Here is a 25,633-nt window from a genome sequence, read left to right as displayed (position 1 = left end):
ACTTTTTCTTCATTGAAAAAAATGCCGGAATAAGCACATTTTATACAATAAATTCTTTAAGATTAATAAGATGTCATCAATTTAAGATAAACCAAAATTTCTGTGACCCCACTTAGTCTAAAATTGTGTTTTTCAATGGCATTACTGACCCACATGGCTACAATAGGAAGAGCCAGAGTAAGGGAGAGGTAGAAGGAATAATATTCTTCTTGGACTCCAGAGGCCAATCCAAATGGTTTATTTTCCATCCAACTTTATTTTTCATTATTTAACATCCATGTTGTCTTTAGTTACTAACATCTTCAAATCATCTATCCTTCTGTGAATCACTCCCAGAGTTCCATCATCCTTTGAATGTTCAATACCCATCAAGATCTTAAACTGGTCATTTCAAGTCTTTTTTGATCTGTAATCATCAATAGTCATGTACCACCAAGACCACAGTCTGGTGCCTGCTATAGGAAAAACTCTGTGCTTAGCATACAAGGAAAAGTAATACACAACATTTACCCCATAATGCACCAGTACAGTGAGAAAGAGGTAAACACATCTACTTACCTTCAAAGAATGTGGCTTTACCTCTCCTGTATGCTAGACTCTGCCCTTCAAGGCCTCTGCCAATTCCAGTGATCTTCTCTGAAATATCTTTTTGCTTGTTCTCCCTGTCACATCTAATGCAGAGCTCTCAATTATTATATTTATTTAGTTCTCATTTGTTTACCATGTTTTTTACTTCTGCTTCCAACTTTCTTTTTTTTTTTTTTTTTTTTGAGACAGAATCTTGCTGTCGCCCAGACTGGAGTGCAGTGGCACAATCTTGGCTCGCTGCAACCTCCACCTCCTGGGTTCAAGAGATTCTCCTGCCTCAGCCTACCGAGTAGCTGGGATTACAGGCGCTGGCCACCATGTCCGGCTAATTTTTGTAGTTTTAGCAGAGATGGGGTTTCACCATGTTGGTCAGGTTGGTCTCGAACTCCTGACCTCAGGTGATCCACCAGCCTCGGCCTCCCAAAATCCTGGGATAAGAAGCCTGATACTTTAGCCCCTTAACCTGCTCTTCTCTCTCTACATTCCCTCTTTTCCTTAAGAATTACATGGAACCCGATGCTTTCATCAGCTCCTATTTAGACATTTTTCAAACAGTAATCCTTAAGGGCTCACGAAGTTCTCCTAGGGGATCACGATGTTAAAGTTAATAATAGTATCTGTTTCAGTACTTACTTTTTAATGTAAATAAAAATTATTTTTAAAATACTCATCTCAAATGGAACATTTCGAGAGCCTGGGAGTGGAAGCACAGTGAAAATAACAGTAATCATCAGAAATCAAAGGAAGGTGCTCCAGGTGCAGTCACTGCCAGACTCAACAGAGCACTGCTGGTCACAACGATGGCATTCATCATTACTTCGTTTTAAATCATCTATTTCTGGTCCCTTAAGACATAATTTATATCCATAAGCAGTCAATGACTGAAGAAATACAAGAAAATGTTGAAATATATGATAATGAGGGGTAGAAATAGGATAAATGTACAAATTTGCCTCAAAATGATCTTCCTTGGATCCATTAGCTTAATTTGTCCAATTATAATTCTTTAAAAGTGTATCAATATTTCCTGTACTCCTCCCGGAAAACAATATTAATAAGATAAACTGTAGTGACAATAATATCCAATATGATCTAATTTTAATTGGGAGTAAAAGCTACTAATATCTACTGTGTGTTATTTGTGAAGATATACTAATAAGTAGCAACCTTCTCTCATATGTCATCATATGAGAGTAAAGTATAATAAGTATAAAAACTTTTTTTCCTAAATCACTTTATTACATGCCATATAAAAATTGGAAAATAATTTTTATTTGGCAAGGTCATACATTATTGAGAAAGAGATCATTCATCCAAAAAGGTTGGAAAATAATGATAAATAGCAGTGGTCCCCAAAGTATATTCCTTAGAACATCAGTTGCATGAAGTTCTTATTTTAAGAATAATGCCTTTATTATTTTAGGAAAAGCTGATGCACATTCAGGTTAGAAAGTACACTAAAAAGTGTCAAGAAAAAAACTCTAACAATCTACAAATATCCCATCACCTAAATATAGCCATTGCCAACTTTTATTAAGCATCCTTACAAATACATAGTTTGTAAAAGGAAACCTCAGATGAGCAGATAAAATTTAAGAAAAATTGAATAATCATGATTATTGTAAAAATAAAATTTAAAAATAAATGGAAAGCAATACTGAAATTCAGATAAAGTTTCACCTCCACAGGAGATATGGTTGCTAAATAAAGCATCTCTCTAAGGCTAAGAAAAAAATGTTAAGAGTCTTTGATGTCACTTTTGAAACCATGTGTTTTAATTTTAATCAAGATTATCACACTCTACCTTGTACCTACCCTCTACTCCACCCTAACTTTTGTTATATTTTTCTCTTTAGCTCATCAGAGGTTAAATTTATGTTTTGCTCATTTATATTTTATAACAATAGTTTCCTATTGTCAGCGCTATATTTATTTTTTACATAGGAGTAATAAAAATACTAGATTACAGGTATTTCGATTAAATGGGAATTATATAGAAATCTCTTATAAATTGTAAAGTGCTAGATAAATATTTGTTCTAATATAGTAATACCTCCCACCCTTCTTTCTCTCTACTTGCTTTTTAAAATTCTCCATCCTAGTAAGAAAAATCTACTCAGTGTGCCTCTAAAAATTACTGTTTTCTCATCTTTAAGATTGATGCATAAGTTGCTCCCTCCACTGAGAATGCCAACACTATCTGACTTTTGGTCGGGTGCAGTGGCTCACGCCTGTAATCCTAGCACTCTGTGAGGCTGAGAAGGGAAGACTGCTTGAGCTCAGGAGTTCGAGACCAGCCAGGGCAACATGGTGAAACTCCGTCTCTATTAAAATACAAAAAATTAGCCTGGCGTGGTGGCGCGTGCCTGTAGTCCCAGCTACTTGGGAGGCTGAGACAGGAGAATCGCTTGGACCCAGGAGGTGGAGGTTGCAGTTAAGGGAGATCGGGCCACTGCACTCTAGCCTGGGTGACACAGCGAGACCCTGTCTCAATAAATAAATAAATACTATCCAACTTTCAATATCAAGACCAAGCCCCTTCTCCTCCCTTGTCTTTACAGAATCCTCCAATCTTTAGTGGCATCTTCATCTGAAGATAAATATCACAAACATATTAATTCACTAGGCAATTAAAAGTCACTCTTCCAGCCTGGGTGAATGGCAAAATCCCGTTTCTACAAAAAATACAAAAATTAGCTGGGCATGGTAGCACGCACCTGTAGTTCCAGCTACTCAGGAGGCTGAGATGGGAGGATCGCGTGAGCCCAGGAGGCAGAGGTTGCAGTAAGCTGAGACTGCGCCACTTCACTCCAGCCTGGCTGGACCCCATCTCAAAAAAAAGGGAGTTTAAGACCCCATCTCAAAACAACAACAACAACAACAAAAATCACTTTTATATTGACCTACTTACTGGAAAGCTATAGGCTGATTATACTGAAATAATTTTCATTCTTATGCCTTGTCTACAAACTAAATTACAAGGTCCTTGAAGGCAATCTCTAAGTATTAGATTTTTGTTTCCATGCAGCCTTCTGTTTTATACATACCAGGACCACTGGTATATTCATTTTAGAAGCTTCCAGAAGCCAGGGAATATAATTGTGTACCATAGTTAGAGCATATACAGTGCTCTACATTAAGTTAGTAGATATTTAACTAAACTTTGCCTCTGAGACTGCCATTGTTCAAAAGATAAAAAGAAATACACAAATTACAATGAACATAATCTGCAAATCTATAAATTATGGAGAATATAATTTAATATGTGAGCATTTGGGAGTTCATTCCTCATATTTAGAACCAATACTAAGAAGGTGCTTCTATGTTATTAAAAAGGCACTTCTTAGGATGACTGAAGATAATCTTTATGAACATCATCAAGCATTATAGGTCAATGTAGTAGATGCAGATTAATTTACATGACGGGCTTGAGCTAAATGTGTAGTAAAACGAAATCTAAAACATATACTGAAAAAATTTTTAAGAAGAAATACCAGATACTTATGAGTTTACTTTTTATTCTGTTTCTGTCATAAAAGTTGAAGGGAAACCATTTTTAAATTAGTTCATTTAGATTTTCACTTGTTCTAATAAAACTTATATGATGGCATAGGTGATGATAGTTTTTCTTTAACTAAAAAGAAAACAAAAAACATCATTCTACATAGTTTAATTTCTCATATTAAAATTCCACTTGAAAAAATGCCATGTAAACTGACAAAGCATAATACTCTTTTTAACTTTTGGGTTTTAATATTATTATAAAATTTCATTATACTGCAAATGTAGTCAGTTATATGTAGAGTAAGTATGGCACACAACTGCAGTTGCATTTGGTGTTCTTGGAATATAATGATGCAAGTAACAAGAAGCTACTGCTTCGTTACCAAGAAGTCAAGTTTAATTTGCTTTCTTTTCCCCTCTCTCTTCAACTGGCCAAAATACAAGTTCCACCGCAAATGCAACAACCAGAAAACACAGATGCCATCATAAATATATAATGCTGCCAAGTAGGAAACCCTACATTGACAACAGAACTCCCCATAGCAACTGGAAGACATTCTAGGCAGCATATTCAGTCTTGAGGCTATACTATAAATAAAATTTATGCATTCCTTATAACTGAAAACAACATTTTTTGTTTTTTGTTTAACACCGACATTTACTGTTACCCAATGGGTAATTTTTCTGTCTGGTTCATATTCTTAATGGATTGAGAAATTTCCTACGTCTTTCATTCTGAACTGCTGCGATAACTGCTATCACAAAGTTCCTGCTGAGCCTTAAATAAAATTGGCCACATTCAATTTAAAAAAAAAAACCACAAACAACTTTCCAACTTTACTAAACAAATTCAGAGTTTGATAACCTAATTTGAGTGTTAACGTTTAGCAATTGAATGACACTCCTCACCATTAGCTGGCTTGGAGACAAAATATGAAATCAACAAATATTCATAAGCATTCACTGTGGGCTCAATATATGTTAGATGTTGTAGGGGAAAGGAAATTGAAGACAAGTTCCCCTCGTGTACAGGAATTTTTCCTCTAGCTTTTAGAAATTACTAACTCAGGACACTAATAAATCAAAGCAGTACTTCCTTAGAGAATATGATCTCTTGCGGCCCATCTTGCAGGAAACAACATTTGCCTATAACTGTTCTAAAGTCTGAACATCTAAAAGTAAAAATTTCAAGCATTACATATCAACAGATATAAAAACCAGAAGAGAACAGAATCTTTTAAAGCAGGAACAAGATAAAGGCTGTTTACCTCTGAAAATAGCTTTGGTTTTAAATCCAAACAAAGTTTCACAATTTTTAAAATATCTTTCTCCATCATAATCACTATAACATCTCAATACTTTTTGACACTGCCTAGTTGAAGAAGCCTATAGGCTTCAACATCTTACGCATTATCTTCTCAATAAAGATATTTAGGTCTATGGATAAATTATAAAACTAGTTCTTTCTAGATTTTTTCCTAAGAAATACGCATGTATCATGTCCACCTGAAAACCGTAAGAAGCCGAACAAAAAGTTATTTTCATCCACAATTTATTAGCATTTGAAAAACGTTACTGGTATTTTCAGATCTCCAGCATTAAAGTTTACTCAATGGCTATGTCATCCGCAATTAAACTTTTTAAAAATCCATCAAAAACAACAAGGTTAACATACACTGTGATTGTATTTATATATATACATATATATACACACATACAATGCACTATTTATATCTTTCAAGTATTTATATTTTAATTGGTACAGACAACATATTAAAATTAGTCCCAATGGCCGAGACAGGCGGATCACGAGGTCAGGAAATCGAGACCATCCTGGTGAACACAGTGAAACCCAGACTCTATTAATAAAAATACAAAAAACTAGCTGGGCAAGGTGGCGGGCGCCTGTAGTCCCAGCTACTCGGGAGGCTGAGGCAGGAGAATGGCGTAAACCCGGGAGGCAGAGTTTGCAGTGAGCTGAGATCCCACCACTGCACTCCAGCCTGGGCGACAGAGCGAGACTCTGTCTCAAAAAAAAAAAAAAAAAAAAGTCCCAATATCATTGAATCAGACTTTACAAATTATAATTCCTGAGCATGATTTATTGTCTATCTTATGTGGGCATATAGGTGAATTGTTTAATCTGGAAGTATTAAACAAAAATATTCTATCCCCTATATAGCAATCTCGAGAAAGTTACATGTAAAAACCAAGAATACATTTATAAGATCCCACGATTATTATAATATTTGGCTTGATTTTGATTAAAATATGCCTACTTCTAGTTTAAAATAACCAAAAAAAAAAAACCCAAAAAACAAAAAACAAAAAAAAAAAACCAGCCTGCAGTTTCTATAATTAAAAAAATTTAAAGCTCTAGGTGGCGTACTTCTACAAGCTAGTAGGAGGAAAATTATCCAATTGAAAAATCAAACTTTTTTATTATTTCTAATCAATGACTGTTAAAACTATGAATTGAAAACTTGTCCACTGACATTTGAAGTTTGTTAATAGAAAAAATTAAGTACAAATTCATGGCCGGGCATAGTGGCTCACACCTGTAAACCCAGCACTTTGGGAGGCTGAGGCAAGCAGATTACCTGAGGTCAGGAGTTTGAGACCAGCCTGGCCAACATGGTGAAACCCCATCTCTACTAAAAATTTAAAAATTAGCCAGGTGTGGTAGTGCACGCCTGTAAGCCCAGCTACTACTTGGGAGGCTGAGACGGGAGAATCACTTGAACCTGGGAGGCGGAGTTTGCAGTGAGCCGAGATCGCACCACTGCACTCCAGCTTGGGCGATAGAGCAAGACTCAAAAAAAAAAAAAAAGACAAAAAGAAAATATTAAGTACAGATTCAAAGTCATTAAACAAAATCAGGCCATAATTTAAGCCACAAAATACCTAATTATGAGTCTTTTTAGACGAGTAAATATTTCCTTCTGGGGAAATCGTTATTATTTAGAGAATAATAAAGTAAAACAATGAAATACTTAGCAGTATACACCCCCAAGTTAAAAGAAACAATATTGTTTTAAACTATTTTTACATCTTTAATGTATTTTCAGAAATTCCTTCTCTAATATTTGAAAGACTGCATTTGTGTACGCATTGAAGTCCTTTCCAAATACATGTATTTCATTGCCCTTAATATTTGAGAATAATTCTGCTTACCTGAAAAGATAGCAACAAGAGCCAGCTGATACCACAGGGCCTGTTTCTAAGTACAGCTGTGATTCCTGGGTATTACTTAAGAGGTAACCATTTGTTTTGTACCACGTCTATGTCCCAACTGCTGCAACTTCTCTTAAATCATCATATCAGTGGTGCTATCTTAAGTTCGTTTTAGTAAGACATTCTTATACAGTCTTTCCGAATGCTTTTTATTTGGAACTACCCAACTTTTATTCCTCTCAGAAGAACTATAGACATATTTATCCGTGCAGTTTGGTTTTGATCAGAGTAGGTGGGTCATTAGAAAATTACCAGCCAATGGGGCTGTGTTGTCTCCTATGTTCTCTGGCATACTACATATGACAGGTCGATCAGTATAGTGAAACTAAATCCAAAATCAGCTGTCATTTGAGTCCAACTCTTGAAATCACTGGCTACTGTTACCACTCTGGAGACCTCTAATTTCATTTCAAACAGATAAGATGCTGATCGTACACATTTTTACCTAGGGTTTTCAAAAGATGATACACATACGTTTTCACATAATTCTTACCCATGTTTTCATGTAATATTTAAGTTGCCTAAAAGGGAACTGAATTCACAATTAAAAGAAATTCTTAGTATTGTATCTCTCAAATTAGTTAGGCATGAACTCAGATTTCTTCAGTTATGAATCCATTCTGTCTGTTTGGAAATACTCACTATTACTTGGTCTACTGCAGGTAGATGTTTCCCCAGTAGTGACTTATTTGCAAGATTAATGTCTCCAAGTTTATTGCTGGTGGCAGCAGTCTGTTGAGCTGGAAACATTTTTCAGGGTTCTCATGATTTGAATATAAATTGTATTACTTATAATATTTACACATTCTTATAAGGAGTAGGAGAGATGTAACGATCCTACTGGAATTCACCTATTTATTTGTGGCTGCAAGTGGTTTATAGCAATATGCTTCTAATTTAACTTTTATTGGCATCCAAATCTAATTATTAATCGGTTTTTTAATGAAAAAACAATTTGTATAAAAGTCTTTATATTAAGACACATGCACACGTATGTTTATTGCAGCACTATTCACAATAGCAAAGACTTGGAATCAACCCAAATGTCCATCAGTGATAGACTGGATTAAGAAAATGTGGCACATATACACCATGGAATACTATGCAGCCATAAAAAAAGATGAGTTCATGTCCTTTATAGGGGCATGGATGAAGCTGGAAACCATCATTTTGAGCAAACTATTGCAAGGACAGAAAACCAAACACCGCATGTTCTCATTCATAGGTGGGAATTAAACAATGAGAACACTTGGACACAGGGCAGGGAACATCACACACCCGGGCCTGTCATGGGGTGGTGGGTTGGGGGAGGGAGGAGGGATAGCATTAAGAGAAATACCTAATGTAAATGACAAGTTAATGCGTGCAGCACACCAACATGCACATGTATACATATGTAACAAACTTGCACGTTGTGCACATGTACCCTAGGACTTAAAGTATAATAAAAAAAATAAGCAAATAAAAGTCTTTATATTATTCTTGTCTTCTACTATGCTCACTATAATACAAAGTTCATACTTTCTGTTTCCACTGTGGTTATTACAATTGGGCTCTAAAATACATACAAATATGCATATATGCATAGAGAGATGCATACATCAACATATATGTATAGATAAATAAATGATTTCTTTTTCTAAAGACCACAGGCCTGGCAGGGTGCAGTGCCTCACACCTGTAATCCCAGCACTTTGAGAGGCCAAGGCAGGTGGATCACGTGAGGTCAGGTGTTCAAGACCAGCCTGATCAACATGGTGAAACCTCATCGCTACTAAAAATACAAAAATTAGCTGGGTGTGGTGGCGGGTGCCTGTAGTTCCAGCTACTTAGGAGGCTGAGGCAGGAGAATCACTTGAACCTGGGAGGCAGAGGTTGCAGTGAGCTGAGATCACACCAATTGCACTCCAGCCTGGATGACAAAGCTAGATTCAGTCTCCCCCCCAACCAAAAGAAAAAAGAAAACCACTGGCTCACCTTCACTCCCTTCTCTTAAGAATTGTAAGTTTTTTTTAAAAAGCTGTTGAAAGCAGTCAATACAAATCAAGTGAATTCAGCTTGGCTTCTGAGAAAAAAAAAATAGTAATTCTGTGTACTAATTTTAGAATTATTAAGAGAAAGATATTCCATTCAATATACAAAACAAACATGTGTAACTCAGTTCTTTAGCATCTAGGGAGAATATGGCTGCCTCCCCCACCCCCACAAAAAAAACAGAATAGGAGATGGGGAAAAACATATAAATAAGAAGAGGGGATAACTTAAAAAATGCCACACACAATCATAATGTAAGAAGCAAAGTAACATGCAGATCTCCATGAAATCATTTGCTTCTTTCAATCATTGTTTTCAAAATACAGTCTATTTGACACCAATGGCTCTCAAATTTTAGCGGGCTTCAGAAACATATGACAGGCTTGTTAAAACACAAAGTGGACCCCACTCAAGTTTCTCATTCAGTAGATATGGGGTGGGATTCAACAGTTTTCATTTCTAACAAGTTTCCAAGTGACCAGACTTTGAGAACCACTAACTAGACCTTTCTATAGTCCATCAACTTCTCTCAGCATTCACATAATCTTTAGAGTTGGGCAAAATTGGAGGCTAAGAATGCCTCCAGTTTGCATTTTTCAAACTAAACAAATTTCTAAGAATTATTTTTTCCTATTCTTTCTGTTTTATATATATGATCATCTTAGTTGTATTACTGTGTTGTTCATGATATGCAGATTAGATTTTGTTTTGTTTTGTTTTGAGACAGATTCTTGCTCTGCCACCCAGGCTGGAGTGCAGTGGCACGATTTCGGCTCAAAGAAATCTCCGTCTCCCGGGTTCAAGCAATTCTCCAGCCTCAGCCTCCTGAGTAGCTGGGATTACAGGCATGGGCCACCTTGTATTTTTAGTAGAGACAGGTTTTCACCATATTGGCCAGGCTGGTCTCAAACTCGTGACCTCAGGCAATCCATCCACTTCGCCTCCAAAAGTGCTGAGATTACAAGCTTGAGCCACCACACCAGGCCAGCAGATTAGATTTCTGAAGTGCCTTCCTGATTGCAGTTTCTTTTACTAGAGAACTAAGTGCAGACGTAGAATTAAGCTACTTCTGCAAGTAAGATTTGTTAAAACTATACCTAAATGTGCTTAGTATTTTTAATTCATTCAAATACATACCATATGCAAGCACCATGGTAGAAACTGATAAGGTAAACATGACCAAAAACATATAGGGTCTCTGCCCTCATGCAACTTAAGAATCTACTGAGGGAGACAGATAATCACCTGAAAATATAATTAAAGTGATAAATGCTCCAAATGAAAGATGCATGATAGTTGTAACATAAAAGTGTATGATAAACTGATTTCCAGGGTAGCTAAACCTGTGTAATAAGTAATTCAGTAATTCTTATAGCTGTCTGCCTTAGTTTCTCTTTTTTTTTTTTTGAGACAGTCTCATTCTGTCACCCAGGCTGGAGTGCAGTGGTGTGATCTCAGCTCACTGCAACCTCCACCTCCCAGGTAGCTAAACCTGTGGTGGAAATTTTACATTCTTTAGAATCAGAATTATTCAACAAAGAAACCTTCTGGGATTTTTATAGGAATTGTATTAAAGCCATAAATCAACTTGGGGGCAACTTAGTTAATACATTGTCTTCCAATTCATATAAATGGTTATGTTTCAGACTCTTTAAAGTCTAGACATTTACAATCTATTATCTCTCTGAATCTATTCTCTCTCTGAAGCATGTTATCTGGAGGATTCATCTGCATAAAACCTTGGTCTCTACAACCCGTTATCATATCCCAGACATCCCTTTCTACTGATAATAACCGACTGCCAATCAGAAAATATTTGGATTTGTCTATGACCTGGAAGCCCCCGCTTTCAGTTGTCCCACCCTACTAAACTAAATCAGTGTACATCTTACCTGTATTGACTGATGCCTTACATCTCTTTAAAATGTATAAAGCCAAGTTGTAACCCAATCACCTTGGGCACATGTTTTCAGGATCTCCTGTGGGCTGTGTCACAGCCCATTAGTCACTCATATTTGGCTCAAAATAAATCTCTTCAAATATTTTAGAGTTTGACTCTTCATCAACAAGGTCCTGTAGGTGTTTTGTTGGATTTATACTTAGTATTACATTTCAAAATTGTAAATGGTGTTAGCATACAGAAACACAATTTTTGTGTGGTCGATCTTGTATTCTGTGATCTTATTAAATTCACTACTTCTTGTAAGTTCTTGGAGATTTCTGAGGAATTTGTATGTAGAAAATAATGTTAAATGCAAATATAAAGTTTAGTTTTTCATTTCCAATCTCTGTGCCTTTTATCCCCTTTTCTTACGTTATTGCACTGGATGCCAAGTACTACATTGAATAGGAGTGGTGAGTGTGCATATCCTTATCTTGTTCCTAATCTTAAGAGGAATGCATTTAGTCTTTCGTCACATTATTTTGTAGATGTTGAATCTTTGTGGAAGAAGGAAGTATAACAACTTCATGCACTTTAAGCGTAGCTGAATTCAAAGTGTGGGAAAGTGGAAGGACATCGTTTACAATTAAAGAAATCTGAATTCTCCCCTTGATTCTGATACTATACAGATCCTGGAAGGCCAATAAATGGAAAACAACAAGAGTTTTAATGGTGGGGGCAGAGAGCAAAATGGCATTATATTATATTCTAAATATTTTGAAATAGTTCTCATATTGACTGTAAATGAAATAACATCTTAAATAATTTAAACACAATTTAAATTAAAATATAATTTACCTTTTTATTCCATTAAAAATTGTTTTACAAATCAGAACATCCGAATTATAATCCCCGATCTGCTAACAAGTTATGACCCTTGCATATAACTGGCTCTCATTTTTGTCACTCTAAAATGAGAACATCACAAGATAGCCAGATGCAGCAGAGGATACCAGAAAAAATGCTGACTTGTAAACCCCTGACATCCTGGGTCTAGTCCACGCTCTGTAACACAAGAGGTTAATTTATCTGAACCTCAGATCTCCTAATCTTAAAATGAAGTACAACACAATCATCTCCAAAGTCCTGTCTAAAATCCTATGGTTCTATGAAATGAATTAAAATGAAGTTACTTTGACGATAAGTGGGCTACAGTATATAAGACAGAAAGATTATTTGAAATATTTGTCAATAAAAAGTTGGAAGTATATGCTTGCAGCATATTAAAATACTGTTCTTCCCTTTACATTTTTCTCTACATCCTCTTGTGCCCCCAGATCAGTATTATTTTTATGGTTAAAGCTGTGTAAACATGTCCCTTTTTCACCTCTGTTAGCTCAGAATGCTAGGTGCTGAGCTGCAATAAGACATTACTTCTTTTGTTATATGCAATTATCTGCTTGCTTTAAATGATTAAATTCTGAAATAGTATTCCTGACATGTCTAAAATAAGAATTTTACACGTTAAAAAAAGTTGAAGAGTGGATAAGCAGATATATTAGTTAAAAACATACATGGCTGAAGTAACAGGAAATCAAACAGTGTCTTAAACAATCAGGAGTTTATTATTTCTCATGTAATAATTGGGGAGTCTGGCAATTGCTCATCTTGGTTTGGGTGTTCAACAATTCCATCAGGGACCCAGCGGAGTTTGGCAATTGCTCATCTTGGTTTGGGTGTTCAACAATGCCTTATCAGGGATCCAGGATCCCCTTAATCCTCCTTCAGTTCCTTCTCTGAAATGTCACTTTCATTCTCATATTTGCTGTTTCATGGTTATTTAAGATGGCAGCTGCACCTTTAGGCATGTTGTTGGCCAGAAAGAGGAGAAAGAGGCAAAGACTGTTTTCACACAAAGCTCTGATTTTTTAATTTGAAAGGAAAGCCCTTCTCAGTAGGGTTCTGTTCATTTCATTCAATTTCTCTATTGCACTGGCCACATATCAAGTACTCAATATCACATATGGTTAGTAGCTACCACAACAGACAGACAGAACAGATGGTTGATTTCCTTCATTGCAAAAAGTAATCAGACTATACGGAATAAAACTACCACTTCTGTTTCAGATCAATGAAGGTGCAGCCTCTGGAGTTGGGATAAGGTCCTAATGTCTTTGAGGAAAAGGGATCCTTGCCACTATTGGATCAAATAAGGGTACTGTTAAACAAAGAAGAAATAAAGGTAATAGCTGTAGGCAACTGCCTACTGTAATGGGATTATCAGTACATTTAAGTTGAAGTTTATAAATTACTACGGAATGACAATGTGCTTAACAAATATAAAATCTTGGCAAGAAGTTATTAAAATTCTGAAAAAATAAAGTGATACTGGCCAGGCTCAGTGGCTCATGCCTGTAATCCCAGCACTTCGGGAAGCTAAGGCGGGTAGATCGCTTGAGGCCATGAGTTCGAGACCAGCCTGGCCAATATAGTGAAACCCCGTCTCTACTAAAAATACAAAAATTAGCCAGGCATGGTGGCGCATGCCTGTAGTCCCAGCTACTCAGGCTGAGGCACAAGAATCGCTTGAACCTGGGAGGTGGAGGTTGCAGTGAGCCAAGATCACGTCACTGCATTCCAGCCTGGGCGACAGAACGAGACTGTCTCAAAAAAAAAAAAAAAAAAAAAAAGTGAAACTAAGGCAGACAGCTATAAGAGGCACTGAATTACTTATTACACAAATTTAATTGCTAGAGTAAACACTAATCCAGTGACTGATGGCGAGGAGGTTTGAAGGGGAAAAGGCAGTGAGACAACGTGCAGGCACTATTTTCTTTACAGAAAATGTAAATTTCAAATGGTTCATCATGTTGAAAATGTAGTTACTAATTTCATGTGTACAAAGAGTAGATCTTTGTCGTAACAAAGATTAGTAGAAAATTACCTTCATATGAAAAGAGTTCTTTCGTGGAAGATATTAATTAGTTGCCTATTACTCATGGCAGAATAAAACAAAAATGACTGTAATATGAAAAATTAGACTAGATATGGAGAATAATTTATTAGCAGAACTATTCAAAAGGTTAAAAGAAGCTGATATTGACAATACTTTTCTTTCTAAACACTTCTAGATTGTCAATTCCTCCACAATCCCCACTTGCCCAAAGCAGTAATGGCAAGTCTGCAGATGCCTCTGTATATTTTTAATAAAAATAAATTTAAATATATTTATTATAAATACCACAAATATTTGCTATGAACGGTTGCTGTTTTAAAACCTGATTTGTGTCTAAATGAAATTTAACTTTCAAAGTCTCTTCTATTTTACTGAAACATGTCAAATATTGTTGAAGGTAACCTAATGGTTGTTTATTATGAAAAGAGAAAAATAAAAAATTCTAACTAAGGTAATGATAGAACAGGAAAATTTTAATATTTTCATTTCTAAGGATAGTTTTAATTTTCTTATTTTTTTCAAAATTAAAAATAACTCAGCCACTAAAATCCCTTAATCCCTACTCTATATGATTCTTGAATATTCTTTCATGTAATTTACTATTAAAGGATTCAATAAATATAACTTGCATAAAAGTTAAATTTAAGTGTCATAACATATTTACCTTAAGGCATTTTATATGTATAAATCTCAATTATGTCCTATATCAAAACAAAGATTTTACAAAGAAATATTGCTGAACTTTGGAGAATGACATGTTTTAAGCAAGATTCATCAAAAGGATATTACAGCAGATAAAATAATTCAAATAGTCTACCGGAATGTACAGCAAAATCCAATTCGATAATATAAACAAAGTCTAAATAATCTGCTTCTGTCAGCTACATATGCTGTGTCTTTGCTATCACCAGTAAGGAGTTAACTAGAAACTGAGTTCCTAAACAATATATCCACTGTGAGTATAACAAAATGAAGTTAGAAACTTCATACGCAAGTTTAATAAAACATCATGGTTTATTTAACAAGGTTATTCTACATTAGAGTTTTTATATATATATATATTATATATATATATATGTGATATGAAGAGACTGATGTACAATCAATAAGTCTTAAATCTCTCTTCCATGGATTTCCCCCATCTTCCCACTTAGCAGTAAAAGGCATTTTTAGGTTTATATAAACACATTCTTTACAACTGCCTTCTTAACAGAAAATTACTGTAGTATATAAACAGCACTGGGCATTTAGTAAATAAGTTACAGGCCAATAAGTTCAATTGTGCAGTTGTGAAATCTAATGTCAAAGAGTTTTTGAAACCTTAAGACTGGGTGATCTGCAATGTTTCCAACATGTCTTCGACAGCCTTAAGAGAATATTTGGTTTCCTTCTTACTTCGACCTGCAAACTAATTAAAAAAAAAAAAGCTCAATTAGGCTCAATTTCAGTGGCAGGTTCAAAATGACAATCTTACCTTCACATTGCTAATGAAACTTAACATTGACTATTTTATAACTAGTAGGAAATCAAATATATTCTTTGTTTTTTCAATAAGAATAAAATTTGGGTATTAAGGACATTTTCCTTTAAGGTCTTACCTTCAGTAGAAGTGTACAGAGATTTCACTGCACACTTGGCCAGTTTAAATGTTTTAAATGTTTACGTAGTGTAACAACCTATGAAATCATAGATTTGAAACTATCCTACTCAGACCAAAAAAATATGAAATAAAAAGTATAATTTTAAAATGCAATTTAGCTTATATTTATGTAGGAGTGTGAACCATTTCTACTCATCTGATGTCTAAACAGATTTTTACAATTTCAAACGAAGGTGTAATATAAATACAAGTTATTTCACTAAACATTTTAAAAGTACTCTCTAAAATTATTTAAAGTAGCTCATAATTTAAGTTTCCAGATGTATTAGTTAACTAAATGATACGGTTCTGCAAACAGCTGTCAAGTAAAAACCTACGCTACACATTAAAACAATGTAAAAATGTTTTAAAGTATGCATTTCTACTTTATTAATTGTAATTTATTTATATTATAAAACTAATTGGGATTGGATTTTACTATGAAAACAAAATAGAATATATCAATACATACACAAAATATACCCTATATTTGTGTATTTAAAAGCAAATTCATGGCATATTAAATTCAATATCGTACACATAATCGCTGGAGGGAAACACTGTTGAAAACCACATGCTGATTTCAAAATGAGTTTGTTAACTGCACTGACAATTCCCATCATTTATTAGTCTGATTTAAAACAAAAGCTTTACTAGATAAGCAAGTGTTCCTTGTTGGAGATGGGAGAAAGTTTGTTTTATATACATATACTTTACCCATTTTCCCCCGGTTAAATATGATTAAAATACTTGGTATTAGCAACATCTAGTGTTTTCAAGTTAACATCAAACCACTCAATACATTTTCAAGTGACTGATCATTTCTTCAAATAACAATGCTGTCTTAAGCACTTAGTACTTGATTTACGATGTGTTCCTTGTCTTTTGTAATTACCTTAATTTGGAAAACTTCTCATGACCTGTTCAGAAAGATTAAGTGATCAAGCACAGGTAACATCATAGAAGCAACAGGCTTCAGGAACTGGTAACCTGTCTCTGACCCCTCTGGCTACAGCTTAACGTTATGATTCCCTCACTTCCTACACTCTAAACCATTAGATTAGTTTTTGTAGTTGAATCCTGATTTGAAAAAGTAAATAAAGGATGTTTCTAGTGGAAATGCCAGAGGAAAAAAAAAAAGCTTCTCAAAAAAATCAGTATCACCTTGCCTTTCAAAAGGCATCACGAATTTAAGGAATTCATATGTTAAATAAGGTAACAGCAACATCACATTTAAAACTTTGTTTTTTTATAATTTCCCCTGAGGACTAAAGGCTGTGGGGCATGCTTATTACTTTTGCTACCCAGTTAATAAATTACACAATACACAAGGATTTACCAGAAATAGAAAGCTTTTCCTTTTACCACCATTTATGAAACATAAATAGGAATGGTCCTAATCAGATATTTAAAGGTCTAATTCTGAGAAAATTAGGGGTACAGAATAGGACATCACATAGTAACATTACCACATAACATTTATTCTAATTGCTTTTAAATAGCAAAGTAAAAATAAAAAAAAATCTGTAGAGCTAAAACCATAACATGTATTTTTAAATACAGTATTTTTCTTGGTTTATACTTAAACATAAAAATAATACAGTGTGATCTTTTAAAATTAGCTAATTTTAAAGAGTCACCTAAAATGGTGTCAACATGACTCACAACCAGTGCAATTTGGAAAAAACCAAATGAATTTACTTGTGTCAGAACAAATAAAAGAAAGTTGGAAATATAAATCTATCACTTCAAATTTAATGTGACATGCAATTATTCTGTCTATTCCAGAATTGTATGGCAATTTAACTGATTAAGTCAGAATCATTTTTTCTCTCAAATCATGATTTAATTTTCTATTTCCCAAAAGGACAGTAACAGAATCACTGCTGCAATCATAAATAACATATAAATCACTAGCACAGATTTAACTGTGCACCAAAGAAGCATTTATCTGGAAAATCATTGTGAGTAAGTTCACATTAAAGTTTTTCATGTGCATTAATTAAATATGTCTGCTTCTACTGAACATGCTAAATCAATTACCTAATTCAAGAACAAATAGCAGCCATATTCTGTTTCATCATTAAGTGGAAACAAAGAAAGAAAAGCAGTTCTTGAAACCTAATATTCCCTAATTTATAAGTATCTAGAAAAATCACATATTAAATATTATATACTCTATACTGGTTATACATGCTTAGATACGATTAAGAAATTCTCACTGAGATCCCAAAGATTTACCTAGTTATCAAGAATGTCATTCTCTGACAGTTATACTCTTCTACATGATTCACAAATTCTGTATTTTTGTTTTCATACAGTTAGATTTTGCTTAAGTAAATCTTTCAAAATTCTCTGTAAGATCTGTAAGAAAACTCATTAGAAAAAACCACAAAAACAATCAAACAATAAAAATTTGTTTATCAAATTCAGAGGTCAGTGATTCATGCATTGTAATAACTGAGATACCTTGCTTGGTATCTTTATATAATTTGTGGAAAATACACGGGTAGACAAAGTAATAGGAAAAATGAAATGGATTGTAAATGAATGAATCTCAAAAACATGCTGAGTGAAAGAAGTCAGACACAGAAGATCATATAGCCTATGAACTCATTTATACAAAGTTATAGTACAGGCAAAACTAATGTTTGGTGATAAAAATCAAATCAGTGCTTGTCTGTCTCCCAGTGGGGGATGAGGTTGACTGCAAAATGGCAGAAGGAAGCTTTCTTGGGTGATGAAAATGCTATTTTGAGTGGGGGTGTGGTAAGGGGGTGTACATATTTGTTAAAACTCAGACTGTATACTTAAAATATATGCATTTGATTACATGTAAATTATACCTCAACACACCTCAAGGGAGTCTTGCCACACTGAAGAGACAGGGAGAAGGAAAAACATAATAACTTATGTTTTAACTTCTTTAATTTTCAGAATATTTTATTACGCCTATCTTGCAGAAGAAAAGATAAGTCAAGAGATGTTAGGTAATTTACCCAAGTTTGCATAGCTAATAATTATATCAGAGTCAAAATCTGAACCCAGACAACATGCGTCCAGCATCTGTAATCTTCTCTTTAACTACACTGAACTAGCTTCCATGGACAGGACTCATGATAGAATACAAGATGGACAGAAACACTGGATATCCATATGGGGAGCAACTGACCCCCTATTTCACATCATACATAAAAATCAATTCCAGGCCAGATGCAGTGATTCATACCTATAATCCTGGCACTCCACCGGGAGACTGAGACAGGAGGATTACTTGAGGCCAGGAGTTTGAGACCAGCCTGTGCAATACAGCTGGACCTCATCTCTACAAAAAATTTAAAAATTAGCTGAGTACAGTGACACGCGCCTACAGTCCCAGTGAGTTGGGAGGCTGAGGCAGGAGGATAACTCAACCTGGGTGGTTGAGGGCAAAGTGAGCCATGATCATGCCACTGCACTCCAGCCTGGGCGACAGAACCAGATTCTGTCTCAAAAAAATAAAAATTAAAAATTAAAATAAATCAATTCCAAATGGGTTGTGGATTAAATATGAAAAGTAAAATAGAAATTCTGAAGACACACAGAATTCTTTATGACCATGAATAGCAAAAGATTTCTTAAACAGAACACAAAAAACACAAATGACTGAGGCATTTGAACACATTTCATTTCAGAACTTCTATTCCTCAAGATCATATGAGCAAAAAAGTAAAAAGTTATATATATTTGCTTATACATAAAACTAGAAAAGCACTCAAAGCAAAAAACTAAAGAAATAAGTCATGCAAATACTAATGAGAAAAATATTTCATGAAAGAGGATATCCAAATGGAACTGATCATCAGGGACATGCAAAATAAAACCATAAAGTACCACTCTACACATGTACCAGAATGGCTATAATTACAAAGACTGACAGAACCAAGTGTTGGTGAAGATGTGGGACTATTAGAACTCTTACCGCTGGTGGGAGCAAACTAATTTGGAAAACTGCCTTTAACTACTAAAGTTAAATATACATATATTCTATGACCCAGTATTTTCACTCAGATATACAGAACTGCACATACAGTAAGAACTGCATATACATGTCCACCAAAAGATCTGTATAGCAATATTCAGTATATTCAAAATAGCCCAAACAGAAAATATTCCAAATGCATAGCAATAACTGACTAGACGAACTGTAACATTCATACAATGAACTACAGTAGAGGAAAATGAATGAACTACAGACATAAACAAGGATAAATCCCATAAACTGAATAATGATAGAAATATGCAAGACAAAAAAGAATACATACTGGCTGATTCCATAAACTACAGGGTTATAAATGAGTACTCTTAAGGAATACAAGAGGAGAAATTAAGAGGACTTATCAAGAAGGCTTTGGGATGCTACAATGTTTATATTTATTAGCCTGGATACATTTACCTTATATTAGTCACTGAAAGGCACATTTATTACTTGCATCCTTTTTTTTCTGTTATAATTCTTATTTCTATACTGTAATTTAGCAAAAACTGATTTTAAAATAGTTATGTCAAAAAAGCACTCTGAAGAGCTGTTTCTCATAAATGTCTTAAAAACGATTATGTAGTATGCATAGCATTACTTTTATATTATACAAATCTTACCTTTAAATCACACACTTCCACATACTCCCAAGCCTACTCTGTGTGGAACTCCATTACAGATCTGAGCTATCCCAAACCACATTTGAAGAAGCAGTCTCGCTAATGTTTACAAATACTCTGACTTACAATATGCCAACAAAACTAACATGCTCTGTAACAGACAATAAAAATACACAAAGGTGACTTTCGATGATGTGATTATGGAGGCATTACATTTTTTAAATCTCCTCAATTTTCTCCAACCAGAAGGGCAAAAACGAACAACAAAAAGCCAGCACCAAAACCAACATAATAGAACTCAAGCCCACAGATGACATTTTCAAAAAAACTAGGTAACAGTCAATTTTCTAAACCCTAGAATGTGACTATGTCATCAAGAGCAGCATGACCTACAAAAGATTAACAACTGTGTGGTAGGAGAAATAGAAATAGAGGACAACCTACTACTCTACAAGAAACCAAAAACCAAACAAATTATGAATTCTTAACCCACGAAACAAGAAAACCTGAGATGATGCATCTGCCAAGGGCCTAGAAGTCTTCATAAGCTCCGAAACAAATATAAGTGTAAAAAACTATTCACAAATATGAGATTAGACAAGTCTAACCATCTACTATCTTAAAATCTCTAAAATATCTAGCAAACATCCTCTTCCAGAAGGACAAAACTTCACACCCTGAAGAAAAACAATTAAAAACTGAAACCAAACCAGGGCAGAAACACCAGGGCAAGAAGGAGAGATGGTTCAGATAAGGAGGGGTGAGAAAAGGAATGATGCCCAGAGGCAGCAATCCCAGAAGAAAACAAAGCAAAAATGAAGAAACACAAACTGTAACAACAATACGTAACATTTAAAGCTGACAGCAACACTTCAGAATTCAAGATCTTGAAGGCTCTAGAAATAGAACAGTGGGCTGAAGCCAGAAAATCTTCCTGGGTTACAACTCAGTTCTAAGACAGACTCTACATTCACACTCAGTTCTAAGAAAGACTGGCTACACAAAGAGGTCGTATTTGAGTTCTCTTTAGCAAAAAAGAGGTAGAAATAGAATAGCCAAGCTGGGAAAGCTACCCTAACCTATCTCCAACTTCCTGCCATTCCATAAACATCTCCTCCTAATAGTCCAGGAAAACTACCTCATTTAAACATGGAGGACAAGAAAAATATGAATCAACTTCATAAAAAATTATGGAGAAAACATAAAATACAGAAAATGACAAAATAATTTGAAGGAAAATGAATAATCAAGGACACAGAAAAATGATGTACTAAATGGGTGTACTGTGTATTTGGGAAAACTGACCCAAGAAGAATCAATAAAACAAATCGTAGTAAGACTACTGGATTTTAAAGATAAAGAAAAAATTCCTTTGGGTAACCAAAGAGTCACTTATGATAAAAAGCAAGTCAAGATGGCATCATACTTCTTGACGGCAACATTTTATTCTGAAACAGAATGAAACAGTGGGGCATGGTGATGCCTGCACCTGTAGTCCCAGCTACTTAGGAGGCTGAGGTAAAAGGATCACATGAAACCAGGAGTTCTCTGCCAGTCTGGGCAATATAGCAAGATCTCATCTATATTTAAAAAAAAACAAAAAAAACAAAAAAAAAAACCAACTGAACAATATGCTTAAGACACTTAGGTAAAGGATCAACGGGTATATAAAAAGCCAAACTGCCCTTAAAATATAAAGGCTATAGACAAATAAGGCTAAAGACATAAGAAGATGTGTTTTCCCATGAGTAAATTTCTCATGAAAAATAATTTCCCAAAAATCTGCTAAGGATGAGCTTTAGAAAACGAAGATACAAATGGAGAAGTTTCAGTAAAAGATTTGAAGTATAAGCAGACTGCACAAACTTTGTTACGCAGTTTGATTAGTTTACTTTAAGGCTTTTCTTCCTTCTTTTCTATTTCTTGAGATACCTATGATTAAAAATATACTCACATACCCAATCTGCTTCTGAAATGCGACATGATTTATTTATCCTGAGTTTTCAGAATTAGTCTGTGTTTGCCAAACGCAGAACCACTGAGATTTCTAGATTGTAAGGTAAATTATGAAATAATAATACTAATAGATTCCTCTTGAGGGGATAAAAAGGTAGTCTTAAAACCGCACATTAATCCCAGCACTTAGGGAGACTGAGGCGGGTGGATCACGAGGTCAGGTGTTCAAGATCAGCCTGGCCAACATAGTGAAACCCCGTCTCTACTAAAAATAAAAATAAAAATAATTAGCTGATCATGGTGGCAGGCGCCTGTAATCCCAGCTATTTGGGAGGCTGAGGCAGGAGAATCACTTGAACCTGGGAGGTGGAGGTTGCAGTGAACCGAGATTGCACCACTCCACTCCAGCCCGGGGAACAGCGTGAGACTCTGTCTCAGAAAAAAGAAAAAAAAAACAAAAAAAAAAACCACAAATTAATTCTACACAAAACACATTTCATAAAGCCCTAAAGGCATATAAGTCCAATGCTAGACATCTGACTTTGTAGTTCGTAGAAACAAAACTAAGAAATACATTAACTGACCTACATAGCAAAATGATCAATAAATACTAACCTGATAAGCTCTGTTTATTTGACTAGCTGCCCAACTAGCATATTTCATGTTGTCCTTTTTCGTTTTTGCACTTGCTTTTGGATTAGAAGCAATATGACTTGCCGACTAAAAACAAACAAACAATAACATCAAAAGCAAAATTCCTTTTTTGCTAGTCAAGATAATCAAAAACATAAGGGACATGGTTGCAATGGGATGATAATAAAGAATTTTTAAAAACTGTACCAAAATAATTTTTAATATAAACATAAAATTGAATATTAGTGCTTAAAAATGAAAATACATTTTAAAATACAGTATAAATCCAAAATAGTGGGAAGGGAAAATATATTTTAAATAATACCTAAAATTATTTAATTATGTATCTGTAACAGCTCTTAAAGGTAAAACTCCGTATTGTTTAAATAAAGAAGCTATAGAAGAACACTTTATAAACCAAAAGCACTTTACCACTGTAGGATATTACTGGTGTTATTTCTTGTTATTGAATTACATAAGCTTGCCTATGTCAGAATCACATAATCACTGAATATTTACAGAAAAAGGAAACTCAAAAATAATTTAGCCTGACATCCTACATTAATAGATAAAAGAAATTTAAGTCCAATAGGAGAGATTTAACTTGACCAAAGCAAAATAATGGGTCTTTGAAATAAAGAAGATCTTTATCTCTAATCCATTTCTCTTTTCACTATACCATGAGTTTTCAAACTGTGTTTCAGAGAACCAATTAGTCCCTGCAATTTGATCCACCCTCTCCTTTTTAAAAATGTATTTAAATGAGCAGTTCTTAATCTGGGATCTGTGAAAGAATCCATAAAACCCCAAAATCATATGCTAATTATTAAATGTATATATTACTGTGAAGAGTAAGATATAATTTTAATCCTATTCTTAAATATATTTTACTCTTAAAATAATCTGACCATGTGATTCAAAAAAAAGGTTAAGCCTTTGTTTTATGCCAGCCTGTGCTATACCCTCTCTCACCTATGTCTCCGTCTCTGCCAGTGAAGAATCTATATCCCCAAATCTGACTTTTATACCTCTATGACTTTAATGTTACCTTCTTCTTATGAATTTATTAGATGCAGTGGTTACGAGAAAAACTATGGAGTTAACTTCCTGGGCTGGAAACCCAACTCAATCATTTAGGAGCTCTGTGCCCATCTTTGGGCAAATTAATTAAATCCGTGTCTCAGTTTCACCACCTGAGAATAGTATTGAGAGCCCCTACTCAAATACTTGATGTGAGGATGTATTGATTTAAAATAAAAACTACAGGTCAGAACAATGCCCAGCACATAAAGTGCTATGTATAAACTATTATTGATAATATGTTGTATATTATATAGTTTTTAAAATTAGTATTTATTTGATAAAGAGATACTTCTACTATAGTATATTTTCAAGCCATTGCAATTAGCTTTGCTAGAATCCAGGAAAATTTTCTTGAAATACATTTGAACCATTTTCCAATCATATTTTGCCATTCCTTTTTAAAAATTATTTCATTTTTATTTCTTCCTATCTCCATTTCTTCAATTAGTTCTTTTTCATTGAGCTGCAACTAGAAGACATTTATCAAGAAGTCTGTCAAAAGAACAGGATAAATAAAAAATTCAAAGAACTAACTGACACATTAAAGTTTATTTTTCCCAGCCTTTCTTACTGTAGAGAGGTGCTCACTTTATATACATGTCTTAAAGGTCAGCAAATTATTCCTCCATTTCCCATACTCTTATTAATTGACTTTTCTAAACTCTGCATTTGGCATACCTAAACAAGAGATCATTACATACTTGCCACAATTTCCAAACTGTTTTTCTACACCATAAAAAATGTTTTAATTTGATATATTAGGGATTTTATTTCTAATGTCTTTTATTGGCATAGTTTAAAAATACGTCATACAACTATAATTTAGGAAAGAAATACAATAATGTTGGGCATAAACCCAAGAATATCAAAACAAGAAATCATATGTTTTTTTTCCTGTTACTATTTAATTTTATAAGGGCAGATTTCAATTCTGATACGATAAAAGATAGTTTACAAAAAAAAAAAGTCAAACAGCTAGGCTGTATTAACATTCAAAAATAAAACTAGCTTACAAGCTATTGCTCAGAATTAATTACAGAAAAAAATCATATGCTTATTAATAAAATACAAAAAACAGGAGAGGAGTGATGGGAGGGGATAGTTGAATGGATTTTAAGTGACAGATTTTTAAAAATAACATTAAACATGCACCTCCACTCACCATATAAAGCCCAAACAAAGCTCTCATATTTCTGTTGTTCAGTTTCAATGCCTGTGCAAAATACTTTCTTGCAAGTTCAAGGTTTTCAAGTCCACCTTGGGTATATTTAACCTGTTAAAAATTGCAAAGTGCTGAAAACTGTTTATTTTACTACTTTGAAATATAGCATGGTTTCATCATACCACAGGCATTAAGTAATCGAAACAGATATTCTCTCTAAAAACAAATACAAGATGTTAAAAGAATTCACCTAAAGGTTTTTAAAGCTAATCTAAAATTTCAAACATAACCTTCCCCCAAAAAGCTATTCTGTTCTACGAACAT

At 34.3% G+C, this 25,633-nt stretch overlaps 1 protein-coding gene across 2 annotated transcripts in view; it reads right to left on the bottom strand.

Moving 5' to 3' along the window:
• Positions 1–12,078: 12,078 nt before the first annotated feature.
• EMC2 (ER membrane protein complex subunit 2) overlaps positions 12,079–25,633 on the bottom strand; it is a 53,288-nt gene continuing 39,733 nt past the window's right edge. The window contains exons 9-12 of one of the 2 annotated variants that reach the window (XR_004435168.1): positions 25,310–25,420; positions 23,047–23,151; positions 18,079–18,201; positions 12,079–15,606 (exon numbers count right to left, since the gene is read on the bottom strand). Coding sequence is in view for 1 of the 2 variants with exons in the window: in XM_033202295.1 (XP_033058186.1) it covers positions 15,520–15,606; positions 23,047–23,151; positions 25,310–25,420 (303 nt within the window). In the remaining variant the exon portion in view is untranslated. The remainder of the gene's footprint in view (positions 15,607–18,078; positions 18,202–23,046; positions 23,152–25,309; positions 25,421–25,633) is intronic. The other variant, XM_033202295.1, reaches the window with a different exon arrangement.

Source organism: Trachypithecus francoisi, unplaced genomic scaffold (genome assembly GCF_009764315.1).
Source record: "Trachypithecus francoisi isolate TF-2019V2 unplaced genomic scaffold, Tfra_2.0 Lachesis_group7, whole genome shotgun sequence".
In the NCBI taxonomy this organism is placed as follows: domain Eukaryota; kingdom Metazoa; phylum Chordata; class Mammalia; order Primates; family Cercopithecidae; genus Trachypithecus; species Trachypithecus francoisi.
Note: the sequence above shows the minus strand (reverse complement) of the source record. Positions and strands in the feature narration are given on the sequence as shown.